This window comes from Antechinus flavipes, chromosome 3 (assembly GCF_016432865.1).
Source record: "Antechinus flavipes isolate AdamAnt ecotype Samford, QLD, Australia chromosome 3, AdamAnt_v2, whole genome shotgun sequence".
NCBI lineage: Eukaryota > Metazoa > Chordata > Mammalia > Dasyuromorphia > Dasyuridae > Antechinus > Antechinus flavipes.
In genome coordinates, this window is record NC_067400.1 from 400,448,548 (window position 1) to 400,466,779 (window position 18,232).

Sequence of the window (18,232 nt, forward strand, 5' to 3'; positions counted from 1 at the left end):
TGGCCTAATGGCAGACCTTAACATTAAAAAAAATGAATAAAAAAGTAAAGAGGACTCTTAATGATAGATAGCTTTTATGGCAAAAGTGAAGAACAGATTTCAAACCCTGAAGCATCTAAAGGCAGATTGTTTACAGATGAAGCCCCAAAAGGCAAAATAACCTGATCCCCATCACACAAGACTCTCCTAGAAGAAATTAAAAAGAATCTTAAAAGAGAGCTAGAAGAAAAATGGGGAAAGTAAATGAAAAATTTGCAAGAGGGTTTGGAAAAAGCAACAAAAACTATCTGAAGAAAATTCACTACAAAAAAGACCTAGTGAAATGGAAATAGCATATAACTCATTAAAAGATAGATTTGATAAAATGGAAAAAGAAAGCAACTCCCAGAAAAACAGAATCTGTGGAATGGAAAAAGAAAATAACTCCTTAAAAAACAAAAAAAAAAAAATATGAAATGGACGAAAATTCCATAGAACAAAACAACTCATTAAAAATTCAATTGGACAAATACAAAAAGAAGTAAAAAAAAGTAAATGAAGAAAATAATTCACTAAAATTCAGAATTGAACAAATGCAAATGAATGACTCAATGAGACAATAAAAATCAGTCAAGCAAAAGCAAAAAAAAAATGAAAAAAAATAGAAAAAATGTAAAATACCTAATTGGGAAAATAACCGACATGAAAAATAGATCTAGGAGAAACAATCTAAGGATTATTGGACTCCCTGAAATACATGATGAAAAAAAGAGGCCAGGCACTATCTTTCAGGAAATTATCAAAGAGAACTGCCTGGACCTCATAGAACCAGAAGGTAAAATGATCATTGAAAGAAATCACCAAATGCCTCCTGAAAAAGACCCCAAAATTAAAACCCCAAGGAATATCATGGCTAAATTTGAGAACTATTGGATCAAGGAAAAAAATTTATAAACAACGGGAAAAAAACAATTCAAATACTGAGGAGCCACAATAAGGATTACTCAGAACCTAGCAGCTTCCACTTTAAAGGACTGAAGGGCCTATATGATATTCCAAAAGGCAAAGGAACTTGGAATGCAGCCAAGAATAAATTACCCTGCTAAACTGAGCATTTTCTTTCAGGGAAGAAGATGGCCATTCAATGAAACTGGTGAATTCCATTTATTTTTGATGAAAAGACCAGAGCTAAACAAAAAAATTGACCTCCAAATATAGAACTCAAGAGAAGCATAAAATGGTAAAAAGAAAAAACTCTTGAAAACTATTTCTGTTATTGGTATACACCGAGAGTACATGTATAATCTGATTTTACTGTTGTAATATTAAAAAAAAGCAACTAGAGATGGAAAGAGGATTGTAACAGAAAAAAGGGGGAAACTGGAGGTAAAATGAGAGAAATTACATCTCAGGAAGAGGCAAAGAAAGCATAATTGAGGGAAAGAAAGGAGGATGACAAATATTGTATGAATCTTAATTCATCAGATTTGGCCCAAAGAAAGAATATTAGATGTATTTGATTTCACCAAGAAACATCTCTCATCCTATAGAAAAGTGGGAGGGGAAAGGGGAAAAGGGAGGGGGTAGACTAAATAGAAAGAAAAAGAGAAATAGTAGGGGAAATGTATAAGAAAAGGGGAAAGTCTCTAAAGGGGTTGGAGGACTGCTTGAGGCAAGTGGTGCTCATAAGTAAAATACTGGGGAGAAGGGAAAGAGGAAAAGAATTTGTAGTTAATAAGATGTCAGGAAATACAAAATTAGTAGTTTTAACTGTAAATGTGAATGGAGTGAACTCTCCCATAAAATGTAAGCAGATAGCAGACTGGATTAAAAGCCAGAATCCTACAATATATTGTTTACAAGAAACACATTTAAAGCACAGCAATACATAGAGAGTAAAGGTAAAAGACTGGAGCAGAATTTACTATGCATCAGGTGAAATTAAAAAAAGTAGGAATAGCCATCCTGATCTCAGATCAAGCAAAAGCAAAAATTGGTCTAACTAAAAAAGATAAGGAAACTATATCTTGCTAAAGGATACTATATACAATAAAGCAATATCAATATTCAACACATATTCAACAAGTGGTATAGCATCTAACTTCCTAAAGGAGAAGTTAAAGAGAGTTGCAAAAAGAAATAGACAGCAAAACTATAATATTGGGATATCTCAAGCTTGCATTCTCAAAACTCGATAAATCAAACCACAAAATAAATAAAAAAAGTTAAAAAGATAAATAGAATACTAGAAAAACTAGATATGATAGATCTTTGGAGACAATTGAATGGAGATAGAAAGGAATACATTTTCTTTTCAGCAGTTCATGGAACCTATACAAACATTGACCTTATATTAAGATATAAAGACCTCAGAATCAAATGCAGAAACACAGAAATAGTAAATGCATTTTTTTTCAGATCATGATGCAATAAAAACTACATTCAATAAAAGACTAGGAGAAAATAGACCAAAAAGAAATTAGAAACTAAATAATCTCATCCTGAAGAACAAATGGGTGAAAGAGCAAATCACAGACACAATAATTTCATCCAAGAGTTGACAATAATGAGACAACATAACAAAATTTATGGAATGCATCCAAAGTGGTAATAAGAGAAAATTTTATATCTCTAGAGGCTTACTTGAATAAAATAGAGAAAGAGAAGATCAATGAAATGAGCTTGCAACTAAAAAAGCTAGAAAAAGAACAAATTAAAAAAAAAACAAAACGATGAAATACCAAACTTGAAATTCTAAAAATAAAAAAAAAAGAGATCAATAAAATTGAAACTAAAAAGACTATTGAATTAATAAAACTTAAGATTTGGTTTTATGTAAAAACCAACAAAATAGATAAACCTTTAGTTAATTTCATTAGAAAAAGGAAAGAGGAAAATCAAATTGTTAATCTCAAAAATAAAAAAGAAGAATTATCCACCAATGAAAAGGAAACTAGAGCAATTATCAGAAGTTACTTTACCCAATGTTATAACAATAAATTTGACAACCTAAGTGAAATGGAGGAATACCTACAAAAATACAGATTGCCCAAATTAATAGAAGAGGAAATAAATTACTTAAATAGTCCCATTTTAGAAAAAGAAATAGAACAAGCTATTAATCAACTCCCTAAGAAAAAATCCCCAGCACCAGATAGATTTACATGTGAATTCTAGCAAACATTTAAAGAACAATTAACTCCAAAAGTATATAAACTATTGAAAAATAGGGAATGAAGGACTCCTAACAAATTCCTTTTATGACACAGACATGATACTGATACTTAAACCAGGTAGGATGAAAACAGAAAAAAAAAATATAAACCAATCTCCCTAATGAATATTGAGGCAAAAATCTTAAATAAAATATTAGCAAAAAATTACAGATAATCATTCCTAGAATAATAAACCATGACCAAGTAGGATTTATACCAGGAATGCAGGGCTGGTTCAATATTAGGAAAAAAAAATTAGCAAAATCAACTATATCAATAACCAAATTAACAAAAACCATATGATTATCTCAATAGATGCAGAAAAAGCATTTGATAAAATCCAACACCAATTCCTGGTGTTTTTAATAACACCAGAGAGCATAGGAATAAGTGGATTTTTCCTTAAAATAGTAGCATCTATTTAAAACTGTCAGCAAGCATTATATGTAATGAGGATAAACTAGAACCATTCCCAATAAGATCAGGGGTGAAAAAAGGTTACCCACTATCACCGTTGCTATTCAATATTGTATTAGAAATGCTAGCTATGGCAATAAGAGAAAAAAAGAGATTAAAGGAATTAGAGTAGGTAAATTTCACTCTTCGCAGATGATATGATGGTATACTTAGAACCCCAGAGAATCAACTAAAAAGCTATTAGAAATAATCCACAACTTTAGCAAAGTTTCAGGATACAAAATAAATCCATATAAATCATCAGCATTCTTATATATCACTAACAAAAAAATCCAACAGCAAGAGATACAAAGAGAAATTCCATTTTAACTGTTGATAATATAAAATATTTGGGAATTTATCTGCCAAGGAAAGTCAGGAAATATATAAGCAAAACTATAAAACACCTTCCACATAAAGTCAGATCTAAGCAATTGGAAAAATATCAAATGCTCATGGATAGGTCAAGTGAATATAATAAAGATGACAATACTCCCTATACTAATCTACTTATTTAGTGCTATACCAATCAAACTACCAAGAAACTGTTTTACTGACCTAGAAAAAATAACAACAAAATTCATCTGAAAGAACAAAAGGTGAAGAATTTCAAAGGAATTAATAAAGAGAAAAGTAAATAAAGGTGGTCTAGCTGTACCAGATCTAAAACTATATCATAAAGCATCAGTCATCAAAACCATTTGGTATTGTCTAAGAAATAGAGAAATTGATTAGTGGAATAGATTAGATTCGCAGAACAAAATAGCCAATGACTATAACAATCTAGTATTTGACAAACCCAAAGGCCCCATCTTTTGGGATAATAATTCACTATTTGACAAAAACTGCTGGGAAAATTGGAAACTAGTATGGTAGAAAGTAGGCATAGACCTACACTTAACACTATATACCAAGATAAAGGTCGAAATGGGTTCAGGATCTAGACATAAAGAACAATACTATAAACAAACTAAAAGAACATGGGATAGTTTACCTCTCAGATTTGTGGAGGAAGAAGGAATTTGTGTCCAAAGAATAACTAGAGATCATTATTGATCACAAATATATAATTTTGATTATATTAAGAAGTCTTTGTACAAACAAAACTAACACAGACAAGATTAGAAGGCAAGCAATAAACTGGGAAAAAATATTTTTACATCCAAAGGATCTGATAAAGGCCTCATTTTTTAAATATCTATTTCATTTTATTTTATAATAACTTTATATTGACAGAATCCATGCCAGGGTAATTTTTTTACAACATTATCCCTTGCACTCGCTTCTGTTACGATTTTTCCCCTTCCTTCCTCCACCCCCTCCCCTAGATGGCAAGCAGTCCTATATATGTTAGATATGTTGCAGTATATCCTAGATACAATCTATGTTTGCAGAACTAAACAGTTCTCTTGTTGCACAAGGAGAATTGGATTCAGAAGGTAAAAATAACCAATGCAACATTCAAGAAAAACAAAAATGCAAATAGTTCACATTCATTTCCCAGTGTTCTTTCTTTGGATGTAGCTGCTTCTGTCCATCATTTATCAATTGAAACTGAATTAGGTCTCTTTGTCAAACTCATTTTTAAAATATATAGAGAATTGACTCAAATTTATAATAGTTCAAGCCATTCTCCAATTGGTAAATGGTCAAAGGATATGAACAGACAATTTTCAGATGAAGAAATTGAAACTATTTCTAGCCATATGAAAAGATGCTCCAAGTCATTATTGATCAGAGAAATGCAAATTAAGACAACTCTGAGATACCACTAGACACCTCTCAGATTGATTAAGACTACAGAAAAAGATAATGATAAATATTGGAGGGAATGTGGGAAAATTGGGACACTGATACATTTTTGGTGGAACTGTGAATGGATTCAAACATTCAGGACAGCAATTTGGAACTATGCTCAAAAAGTTATCAAACTGTGCACACTCTTTGTTCCAGCAGTGTTTCTACTGGGATTATATCCCAAAGAGATCCCAAAGGAGGGAAAGGGATCCACATGTGCAAAAAAAAATGTTTGTGACATTTTAGTGGCAAGAAACTGGAAACTAAATGGATGCCCGTCAGTTGGAGAATGGCTGAATAAATTGTTAACTGAATGTTATGGAATACTATTGTTCTGTGAGAAACAATCAGCAGGATGATTTCAGAGAGGCTTGGAGAGACCTACATAAACTGATGCTAAGTGAAATGAGCAGAATCAGGAGATCATTATACACGGCAACAACAACACTATATGACAATCAATTCTGATGAATGTGGCTCTCTTAAACAATGAGATGATTCAAACCAGTTCCATTTGTGCAGTGATGAAGAGAGCTATCTACATCCAGAGAGAGAACCATGGGAATAGAGTGTGAAACACAACCTAGCATTCTTACTCTCTCTGTTATTTGCTTACATTTTGTTTTCTTTCTCATTTTTTTTCTTTCTTCTTGATCTGATTTTTCTTGTGCAGCAAGAAAACTGTATAAATATGTATACATATATTGGATCTAATGTGTATTTCAACATATTTAATATGTATTGGACTACCTGACAGCTAGGATTGGGGGTGGGGGAAAGAAGGGGAAAATATGGAACAAAAGGTTATGCAAGTGTCAATATTGGAAAAATTATCCATGCATATTCTTGGTAAAAATAAGCTTTAATAAAATTAAAAATAAAAATGAATATGGTTTCATCAACTTGAAAAATTTTTTTAAAAAGGCTTCACATTTACTTGGTGCATATTTTGCATCTTAAATATATACATTTTTCCCCTTGATAATCTCTTTGAGGGACTGTTACATTTTTATTTTCATATGTACCTAATATAGTTTCTATCATATGATAGATATTTAATAAATACTTGTTGATTGATTAGTTGAGAAGCATTAAAAGGGTTCAAATAAACTTAATTAAGTCTATGCAAACCAGAGAAGTGTGTGAAAGGAAGCAGGATATAATAAAGATATGTAAACCATTGCTGTGGAGTGGAGGAGGCATACATCAAAGATGATGCAAACAAAATTTAACATAATATATACGGAAGTGATTATTTTACCATGTTTTCCTACAAAGTAGAAATAAAAAACAACCATCAATCCTGCAGTGACAATCATATAACATTGGAAATGGGGGCAAAGCGTACTAAAAATTACATAATTTAATTGTTAGTATTCTCATTATGTATTTATCCAGTTGCCAACAAGTTACAAAAGGACTAGATCCATATGGACATTCCTGCTATAAATAAATACTACAATAAACTTTCAAGATATAGAATCAGGAAAGTATATTGAATGGATCCCTTGTTGGAGGATTTATAAAAACAATTAAAAGAGAATTACAAAGATTAAGAAGGGAGCATAGGGGCTTTGACCTATATTGGTGGAAGAAGACCCAAAATTTATGTGATCATGGTTACCTCTCTTTAAGGATAGACAGATGAATAGATTTTATTTACATATTATATATACATGTTTATATATACATATGTATATAGTCTATACATATATATATATATATATATATATATGTAAGATGTCTATCTTGTTGCTAGAATTCATACCAATTATCAAAGAGCCATGATAGAGAAGTATATGGGTGAGAAAGAAAGTTAAAATTAGAAAATCCAGCTGTGACAAATCCAACACTTACTGTTCCATAAATGTAGTTAGTCATTCAATTAGCTTGACCCTCACATTTTCACATATAAAACATGAATAGTAGGTCTCATAGTAGTGATTTCACATTGTTGTATAAAAAGAATTATGTGAATCTTAAAGTACCACTTATATAATTATTATTAGAATTATAACTGATTAGAAGATAAAACAATGATTAATTATACAACATATTATAGTATAATGATAGAGGACAATAATAATGTTCATGAGAGGAAGCCTGGTATAGTAAAAAGAGACAGCTAGATTTGGAATCAGGAGACCAAGGTTTGTATCCTGGCTCCAACACATATTAGTGGTAAAAAGAGGATTTAAAATCCCTGTAACTCTTACCTCAAAGAGTTGTTTTGAGGTGAGATAAAAGTTCTGTATAGGCTTTGCAGATATTAAAGTGCTTTAAAAATATCAACAATTTTACTGTTTTATTATTTTAGATTATCTGAATTACAGGAACTCTTCCATCTTAAGCCTCTTGATCATCAATTAGTGAGGAGCCTTTAATTATTAGCTTTGTTGAACACTCATTGAAATATGCTCCAAGAAGGTTAAAGGTACAAGGGCTTTCTTTGGTTTGTTGGTGCTTTACATTTGTCTGAAATATAAACTATTCATTTGCAATACTTTGCAATATGAAATCTATCAGTAAGATTGTTTTAGAGCTCCTTGTCAAAGATGGACATTATTATCTGTATGAAGTGAATTTTGAAAATATTAGAATATATATTTATATATAATGCCTTAAGTAGGCATTACTTTGGATTTTTTCAAAGCCAAATATACATAAATTTTAGATAAAAGATTGCATTTCTCCACTGATACCCCCTTTTAATGTCAATAATAAGAGACAATGTAAAGGATAAGCAAGAAAAAGTAAAATCAGTAATAGCAATAGCATTTATCTATTTATTGATGATTCAATAAGAATTAATGCCTTTTTGAGATAGTGTGTATTTCATAAAGAAAGAGCTGGTTGAAGAGATAGAAAAACCTGAATTCAAATTCCATTGCTAACACAAATTGGCTTGTTATCCTAGAAGTCACTTAGTCTTTCAGAGTTTTAGAAAATTCTGCAAGACTTCAAGCTACAGAAAGGATGTTGATATTCATGGAGTTTCTATAAACTCCAGGAGTTCCATATATCAGTGAAACACAGGTCATAGCCCTATCCAATATTATTTATTTAAGGGAAATCTATTTAGATGAATTCATGAACTTATCCCTCCACCAGTATATATCATAATCATTTCCATTTTGTCTATTTTTTAAGTCTTCCATAGAAGATTCACCAAAAAATAATGGAGACTTTTTTTTTTTTTTTACTATTTAGTAAGTACTAGAGCAAGACTCATGCTATGTATCTGTTATACTTTATTACAAGACTGACCAAGCTTCTCTTCTGGTCATATACAGCACTGATGATCTCTTCTTTCACATAATCACCATGGGCAATATGCTATGGCCTAACCTCACCCATCGTATATCTTACCATTTCTCTTTGTGACACCTCTAATTTTGATTTTTTTAGGGATCATGGTGTTCCATGAGTCAGAGCCATATACTATCAAACAAAAAAATAGTAGTTTTTAAAAGATTCTTTTAAGTATGCTGTAGGCAGCTTGAATTCTTTTAAATACCTATTTAGTTTCTTAAATGTCATCCATCATGACCTACTCTTTTAGCCTGGACCTATTTCTTTATCTGTGGCAACTTGATCTTTATTTTTTTGGTATATGATTTGCTCAGTGCTTACAATTTCAGATGCCTTCCAAATCACTTTTATAGAAAAATACTTAATGATAAAGTATTATAGATAGGTGAATTCTAGGTAATAATCCAAAAGCCTTTGACCTCTTGATTCTGAGCCCAGAATTTTTAATAATAAAAATAAATTAATGTTCATATAACATTTTCAGATTTGCAAAGCACTTTGCACATATTATTTTATCCACACAACTGTTGGAGGTAGATTCTGTTATTTATCTCCAATTTACAGATGAGGAAACTGAAGCACACAGTAGTTAAGTGACTCACCCACATAAGTACTAAGAATCAAGAAAGATTTAAACTTGGGCCTTCCTGATTTCAGGTCTGCTTCTATTCATTGTACTTTCCACCTATTTTCTAACATAGTCTTCACTATACTCACTTGTTGCTATCTTTGCATTGAAAATTTTAACTATTAAGATATATTTTGATTTAATCTGAAGTTTATTCAGCTCTTCATATTTTCTCTATTTTTTTATCCTCAATTAGTACTGGAGCATGGATTATAATTGTCATTATATTGGTCTGCCTTTATTTATCATTAGAAGTATTAAGTTGAATTAACAAATTTCCCCAGAAAATGCTGTTATTTGTAGTCTTAGGACACATTATGAAACGAACTCTGCCAATTCCTTATTTCCCTTTCTTAGAAGACTTTTGAGTCATCCATCAGTTGAGTTATATTGTGCATTTCGATTTCAATATACAAAAATGTATACAAAAATACAGCCAAAAATGTGTGGCTGTAAAGAGCTGCCCTCAAAACAAGGAAAATTTCTGGTCCAATTTCCCTTCTGAGATATATTAGGTCTGTGACCTGAAAGATATCATTTAATATTTCAATATTCTAGGCAACTAAGACGCTAATATGCAAACAAAATGCTGCCAACATTGGTAAAAGTTTCCTCATTCCTAAGTGAAATCACAGATTTAATTCTTCCTCTGGCTAAGAATATGAACATGGATATGATTCAGTTCTCTTATATTTTAGATGTTTCCTGAAACACCATAGTCAAGAATTTCATCACCTCTAAGCCAATCTTTTTTTAAAATGGTATTTTATTTTTCCAAATACATGCAAAGATAATTTTCAGTATTCACCTCTGCAAAACCTTGTGTTCCCAGTTTTTTTTTCTTCTCTCTTCTTCTCTTCTCCCTGTCCCCAAGACAACAATCTGATATAGGTTAAACATATGCAATTCTTTTAAACATATTTCCATATTTGTGATGCTGCACCCCCCCAAAAAAATTCAATCAAAGGGGAAAATCATAAAGGGAAAAAACAAGCTAATAATAATAACAACAAGATGAAAACATTGCTTTGATCCACATTCACTCTTCATAGTTCTCTCTCTGAATGTGGATGGCACTTTCCTTTACAAGACTATTGAAATTGAGTAGGCCAGTCTCTTACTGATTACTCTTCTAAATATTTAGTTAGGCTGGTTCTTGCACAGCAGCAGAAACAGTCTATTTGGGGAACCATTTCAGTTGAGTAGAACATGCTATAGCTTGTACCCTTCTGTTATGAACAAAGATCACCTTTGTGCCATGATGAGGTACTGTAACAGAACTTTCATGGCACTTGAAAATTATATTCCCACCAAAAAAGGCAAATTCTCATCTGCACTTTTCATACGAATAAAGGAATTTTTTTTTTACTATTTTGAGTGATTTTTAAACAGTTATGAATAAAATAAGAAGTCAATTGAGATTTTAAAAAAATATTCAGTAAAATTTACCCAAATATAGTAAATTTGAATTTCAGCATTTCAGAGTAATTATAGTATAATTACATGCTAAACTATGTTCTCTTATTTAATCAACAGTTTTTATTGAGTACTAACCACTTACTCATCATGTTAATATTTCAGTATTCTAAGCAACTCTCAAGGATTCTAAGCTGCAAAAAAAAAAAAAAAAAAAAATGCTAGCCTGAATTAGTAGATATTTCCTCACTTAGGAGTCCGAATATCAATGAAATCACAAATCTAGTTCTTCCTATGGCTAAGAATGTGAACATGGATATGATTCAGTTCTCCTACAATATCTCACTTTATTATTCTTGGACAAAAAAAAAAACCCATGCCATATAATCTAGCTGTTCCAGGACATTAATAACATGGATGAAACAATTACTGAATAAGTTAAATGAAAAGGAAAGCTAAAATTTTTTGGTATATGCCAAAATGTTAATTCAATACTACAATAATGGAGATATAGGCAAAAATAATTATAGAAGACTTCATGGAAGAGTTTATGGCTTGAACCAACCCTTGAAGAATGACTAGGATTTGCGAAAGTGAAGGAAGAACATGCTAGGAAAGTTATCTGACAATCATAATTTTCCAAAATATCTGAATCTAGCAATTTCTTTTTTTGATATTTTAGGTGCACTGAATGTACTGAATATCATCTATGCCATGAATGTTTTGTTAGTTGTTTCCATCCTCCACATATTTTTACCTTTCGGCAGGTATAGTATACATCTCAAACATTTATTATGTTCTCCATTATGGGGTCTATAGTAGCAATTCAAAAATATCTTTGAATTGTGATAACAAATTGCCCTGTATTTTTATTTTTTAAAAAAATAGCCTTTATTAAAGGCCAATCAAAAGAACTATAGAAAAGGCAGGGAAGTAAAAAAAAAAGGAAAAAGGAGGTTTGGTGTAAGGTATAAAAGTTAACAAATGTAGAAAAGGCAGAATAGAAATGTGATTGTAGATCAGTATAGAATAAGTAATAATAGTCAAGCATGAGTGATGCAGAGACGTGGTAAAAAATTATAATGAGAAAAATTGACTTGATGATAATGTGAACAAGTCATTGAGACTCAATACCTTTTATTTTGAGTATTGTCATCATCTTATTGACATCTACCAGATAGTCATTTGCTAGTGTATAAGTCACCTTTAAAAAGAAGGATAAGAACAGGTAAATGTTTTGTGGGGTTTTTTCAGCCTAAATTCGGAAATAATTAACATCACACATAATTTCTGATAATAATACCTAATTTATCCTAACACTTTCAGCCAACAAACATTATGATGAAGAAATTCTTATGATTAATAATCAAGTTGAACCTTAATTATAGAATCACTTTTGTATAGCTAGTATTCCCTTTCATAAAGCTGTCTCTGCAACTTTAAATCATTGCACTTCATTTTGCCTTCTGGGTCCAAACAGAACAAGTCTATTGGACCTTTCACACAATACCCCTTAAATGTTATGTCCCTTTTAAAATTCTTCTCTTTTTCATATAGCCATTTCTATTAATCCTTTTATGGCATAATTTTTCACAATCTTTATAATATTATGTCTGGATATTCTCCAGTTTATCAATATCATTTAAAATGTCCCCAAAATAGAACACTGTATTTCAAATGAGGCCCACTGAGGACAAAGGACAGCAGGTTGTAAATCTAGACAATACATATTTCTTGATACAACATAGGCATGCATTAATTTTTCTGGCTATCCTATCGTACTAATTACTGATAATGAGTTTTAGATTCACTAATACCTTCCAGATATTTTTCCATATAAATTGTTTTCTAATCGTGCATCTCTTATCTTTTCAAGATAATAGTCATTTATTAACTGTTTACTATGTGCAATATCATTTTATAAAGTTGATATTTTTAAAATCTAAATGATTCCTATATATTTGCCCATATTTTATGTCATCTTACTAGACTGATTCTAGACACCATTCTAAATTGTTAAAATGTTACAGATTTTCTTAGAATTTTGGTAGAAATCAAAACCAGGCTTACTGGCCTATGAAAATCAAGCTCACTGGTAGCCTCTACTTTTTATTTTTAAATTAAAGTATTTCTTCTTTTCCAATATTCTACTCTTCAAGATTTCACAAAGATTATTGACAGTGTCTTAGCAATCACATATATCAGTTCTTTAAGTAAGAAAAAGTTCATCTAAGTCTTTTCATCTCAACTCTCCAGGGACAGGTAAATGCTCTCTTACTTTTCATTTCACTTCCCACTTAATTATTTTTGATCTGTTCTTTGTGATCTGAAAACTCCATTTGTCAGAGAAAACAGAAGCAAAAGAAAAGGGAAATAATTCTGCCTTTTCTCCTGTCATCCATTATCATAATAATAATTCTAAGCTGTAATCATTCCTTCTTTGATCTTTCTCTTCTCTCCAGCACAGAATCAAATAACATTTCTTGGTATCTTTAATATCCCTCAACAGTGTTAGTTTATTCAAACTTTACCACTCAGGACCTTAATTTGCATTCATCCTTATGCCTTCGCATTCATCCTAGGTTATCTACCTTTAATTTGATCCTCTACTAAAGGAAATTTAAAAATTAAACTAGTTGATGGATTCCATTTGTATCCACAGCAGTATTTCTAAATAATGCCCCCATTTTCTCATTAAACTCATTTTTTCATAGTCTTAAGATTTTTTTTAAGAATCTAGAATTTTAGGGATACAGGAACCTATTTATTCTTTCTTTGAATAATAAAATATTTTTTTTTCTGAAACCCAAGATGTATGTCTAACTACTTTACCTTTTCTTTCCATCTCTATTACAACTTCCCAAATAGAATGGTTATTTCCACTTAAGTTTCCTACTATTTTTATCTCAGCAACCAGTTTCTCATTGTTGGTGAGAATCAGACACATATTAATTGTTCCTCACATTCCTTCTGCCACTCTTCAAAGATGAAGTTATCATTAAAGCAAACCAATTAGCTCCTCTGCTTCAGACAGAGAGAACATTCCAGGTAACAGTTACTACATAGTTGATGTCCTCCATCTCAATTGTATCATGCTCCCATGCCTGATTAAGAAAAGAATTCTATTTAATTAGAAATTTAGAAATTGTGCTTTCCTGATTTTAGAAAATATTATTAAATATCAAATTCATGAGCAACAATATCTGCCTTCTACTTTTAGTTAAAAGAAAACAAAACATGAATAGAAGCAAAACAGTTTTTATGAAAATTACTTTATTGTTTTTAATACTTCACCTTAATATACATTGTGGTGCTACAACTTTATGTTCAGTGTCAAATACTGTAAATTGTAATTGTAAACTAATATGTAGGTTAGGAAAGAAAACTTAAGCATCTAAATGTTTTATAATTTTTTGTTATTAATTTTTAACCATAAAATTATATAGAAAATGTCCTCTGAATTAAAAAGTGATCACCTCTTTTTAACCAACACAGAAGAGAAATCAAAGGTGGAAATCACTAGAAAATAAAAATCCAGAATTATGTCCTGCAGAGAAAATCATAAAAAATACAGAATTTACAAATCAGACTGAAGAAGAGATGACACACGTTGAAAAAAGGTAAGAATGACATTCTAGGTAAATTTAATCCAGAAAGTTCTCTGAAATTTAAATTTCCTCAAATAATGTTTATCAGTTTGAATTGTTTCAATAAGGTTTTCAAGATTGACATTTCCAGAAGGCAAGAACAGTGCTTTCATTTGAAGATTCCTAATTTTTTTATTTCCCTGCATAGCTAATGTTTAAAGATGTTTTAAAAATAATGAAATGTTCTGTTAAATTTCTTCTCTTGTTGAGAAGAGAAATTTTATCCTACTAACTATTTTTTCTGTGAGTTCTAGTGCTTACCATATTTCCCCTTTATTTTTTATTCTCCTTTATACTTATACTATAATTTTATTAGTGTTGCTGTTCTTCCATTGATGTAGATTGTATCTTTTCTGTGATTTAATGTGCTATCTTTGATCATGACTGTGGCTGAAAAATTAATCACCCTATGAGTGATAAATCAGGATTTATAATTAATAAAATAATAAGAACCTCCCAAAATTGGAAGGGGGGACTAATACAAACCTAAACACAATTCTGAAAAAGGTAACTAGCCTCCATCCTTAGTGTTTAATAGATGTTTGTTTAATTGAGGTATAATGGAATTATTCTCTGAATCAAACTTTTAAATATTTTTCTATTTTCCCAAATGGTGTTAGAACTGTATTGTTCAGAGTAAGAAATAGAGTAGATTTATTAAATTTTGTAGTTCATAAAACCTTATCGTCTTCAATCGAAGAAAAACCTTAAGGGTAATAATTAGCATTGGTTTTGATATGACAATTAGCATTATAGCTGTTGTATAATTATTTTATGATATATAGTCATAAATCAATATTTATACTTCCATGTTTCTTCTTATTGCAGTAACAGTTGCACACCAAAGCATATAGTAACATCACTTCCTCTCATATTAATTACAAAATATAGTAAGCTGCTTGCTCCAGGTAACCAGTGTCGACTTTGTTTGAAGCCATTTTGTCTTGGTCAGCATACAAGACTATTGTCATGTAATCACAAGGTAAAAACAAAACTTAATAGTAATGCATGTTCATTTCAACATTTATACTTCATGGCTTTACACATAGGTAAATATAGTAGTGATTTAGTAATTTATTATATCATTTATTGATGCTACACACAGAGTGAATGAGTAGAATAGGGATGGGAAATTCAATCCTTTTATTAAACTTTGAAGAAATTTGGTGCTGAGATAAAGCATAGCATTGTAATATCACAAAATCTTAGAAGTGAGAGGACTATAGAACTTAGGAGAATGTGCCACCCCATAAGGAAAAATTACTAATGATGATTAATCATTTTTTCCAGTAAAATGAGAGTTTAAGGTTTTGGTCCTTCCTTATTGCCATACTGCACTCCTTTAATATTAATCTTTTTATTTTTTTTAAATCTTAAGTGCCTTAAAATTTTTATAGAAAAATATTCTCTATCCTGGGGTGATAGCACATATGTACAAACATTGCTTCTGGGGAGGCTGAGGGTACTGGGTAATGAGTTTGGGAATTCTAAGCTGCATTAAAATTAATGTACAAGTCAAGCACCAATGTGGCAGGCCCACAGAAGCGGAGGGTCACTGGGCTTTCTGAAGAGGACTAGTTAGGCCCACGTTGGAAATGAAGCCAGCAAAGCTTCTATGACTATCAGCAGTTGGGATCAGGTCTATGAGTGGCCATTGTACTTCCAATCTGAGTAAGACAGGAAGGCTTAATCTCCCTCCTCCCAAAAAATACATGAGTATATGTGTATACATATTTGTATATATTTGTACATGTACATATAGAGCTATATAAACATAGGTTCATAGTATATTTTATATAAATGTATAATTATTGTTTCATGTAAACCCAGAGTCTGAAACTTTTTAACAATAATTAATTTTTAAACTTTTATTAATTTCTGCATTAGAAAATACATGGATAGATTTAAATGGAATTATTCATTCAAGAAAATTTAATGTTGAGTCTTTAGTATGACTTGTAAAAACAATGTTTATCAGATAACTCAAAATATACTGAGTACATAGATTAACTTAAATTGTATTTAAAGGAGTCTGGCTTATCAAAAATTTGAAACATTACTTTTGCGAAATGAACAATATATTTGGTCTTTGCTTAATAGTTATAATATTATTTGTGTTTTGATGAGACTTTATAAACTATATTACTAATGATTATAATCACTATGATTACAACTCTAATTTATACTTTTTTTTAAAAGTTTCATAGGAAATGCATTGACGATTGGTTACTAAACATAAGTAATTCATGCCCTATTGATGGCCAAACTGTCTATAACCCTTTAATCTGGAAAAATCCACTGATTAATGGACATATACAAAAGCCATTACCACATAAAACTGCCACTCATCTGTCAAAGCAGGTATATCCGGAACTTTTTATACCTGGCACTGGATTACTCTTTAAAGAAAGCAGACTTGACAACTTACCTGAAAGATCTAAGGCTAATTTAGAAAAACTCAATAATCATCAAGATTCAGGTTTGAATGAGAATTTAACAGGAGATAGTCTACACTCTTTGCAATCAAGTGATCCAAATTCAAGTAAATTAATCTTTGATTGTAAAATAAATCATCATTTCCCTACCTATCTTCAGGATTCATCCCTTAATTCTTCAGAGAAGATATCCCAAATTTTTCTTCCTTCCATTACCAATACTGGAATTTATGTTAAATCTGGAGGTCCACTTGTCAATGGAAAGTTATATCACTCTGAACAAAAGCCAAAGAGGAATAAAGAGTGCATGGATGATCTTACACTGAAGAAGATACTTGCCACTAAAATAAGAATTGACAATGAAAGTTCAAATGGTACATTTCCAGAGGTTTTTCATCATATGGCAAACTGGAATACAATTAATCCGAGCTCATCCAAAAGGGAGAATAATATGGGGAAAATCAGACGAAACCATGGCCTCTTGTCAAGAAGACCTATATCAACTGCTTTAAATTCTAAAACTCAAGAGTTGTCTTTAATAATGGAAGGAGTTCCTTTTTACAAAAATTAATATCGAATATTTTCTAGGATTAAAAATATATTTGCAAAAGATAACACGTTTATACTGACAAATTATAAGTAGTATTCTTGGTCTTGAGATTTATATACATATATATATATATATATATATATATATTTGTGATTCCTTTATATAATACACATATGTAGTTATCTGTGAATAGCATATTGCACTGTTTATTTTATAATATAAACAACTTAGTCCCTAATAAGAATGAAGATTTAGATATTCTGATGAGAAAAATTTAAGAAAAATGATTTTAGATCATAATAAAGCATGAATAATACAAGACTTTACGATCATTTCAATAATTACATGGTTTGATTTTACTTAAATAAAAGAAATAAGATTTCTTAGAATTACTTATTTCAGATATCTCAAATTGTTGTGATATGCAAGTTATTTTTCCTAAAAATGTGATTTGTTTCTTGAATCGTTAATAATAATGAGTACAGAATATTATATATATTTATAGTAGCATACAGTCTGTAGGGGAATTTGGATGTGGGGTTTTATTATGAATTTTTTTTCCATGAAGTACCATGTTCATAAACTAAATAGGAATAAAATTTAGTCATGCCTTTTTGTATTTTCACAGTCATTTTAACATCTCTAAGTGGTTGCATTATTTTATTTCTGAATCAACTTGACAGATTTGCATTATGGAATTCATTAAGCTAATATATCAAATATTATGTTTTATGTCTCAGAAATTAAGGGTTAAGATATTTTGTTTATGGGATACTACTTCAGATTCTGCTTTAGTT

General features: G+C 30.5%; 1 protein-coding gene across 1 annotated transcript in view; it reads left to right on the forward strand.

Annotated features, from left to right (window-relative positions):
- Positions 1-17,533, forward strand: part of ZSWIM2 (zinc finger SWIM-type containing 2) — a 50,529-nt gene extending 32,996 nt beyond the window's left edge. The window contains exons 6-9 of the mRNA XM_051986057.1: positions 11,486-11,570; positions 14,299-14,423; positions 15,279-15,432; positions 16,650-17,533. Of these exons, the coding sequence (XP_051842017.1) occupies positions 11,486-11,570; positions 14,299-14,423; positions 15,279-15,432; positions 16,650-17,456 (1,171 nt within the window). The 3' untranslated portion in view covers positions 17,457-17,533. The remainder of the gene's footprint in view (positions 1-11,485; positions 11,571-14,298; positions 14,424-15,278; positions 15,433-16,649) is intronic.
- The last annotated feature ends 699 nt before the right edge of the window (positions 17,534-18,232 follow it).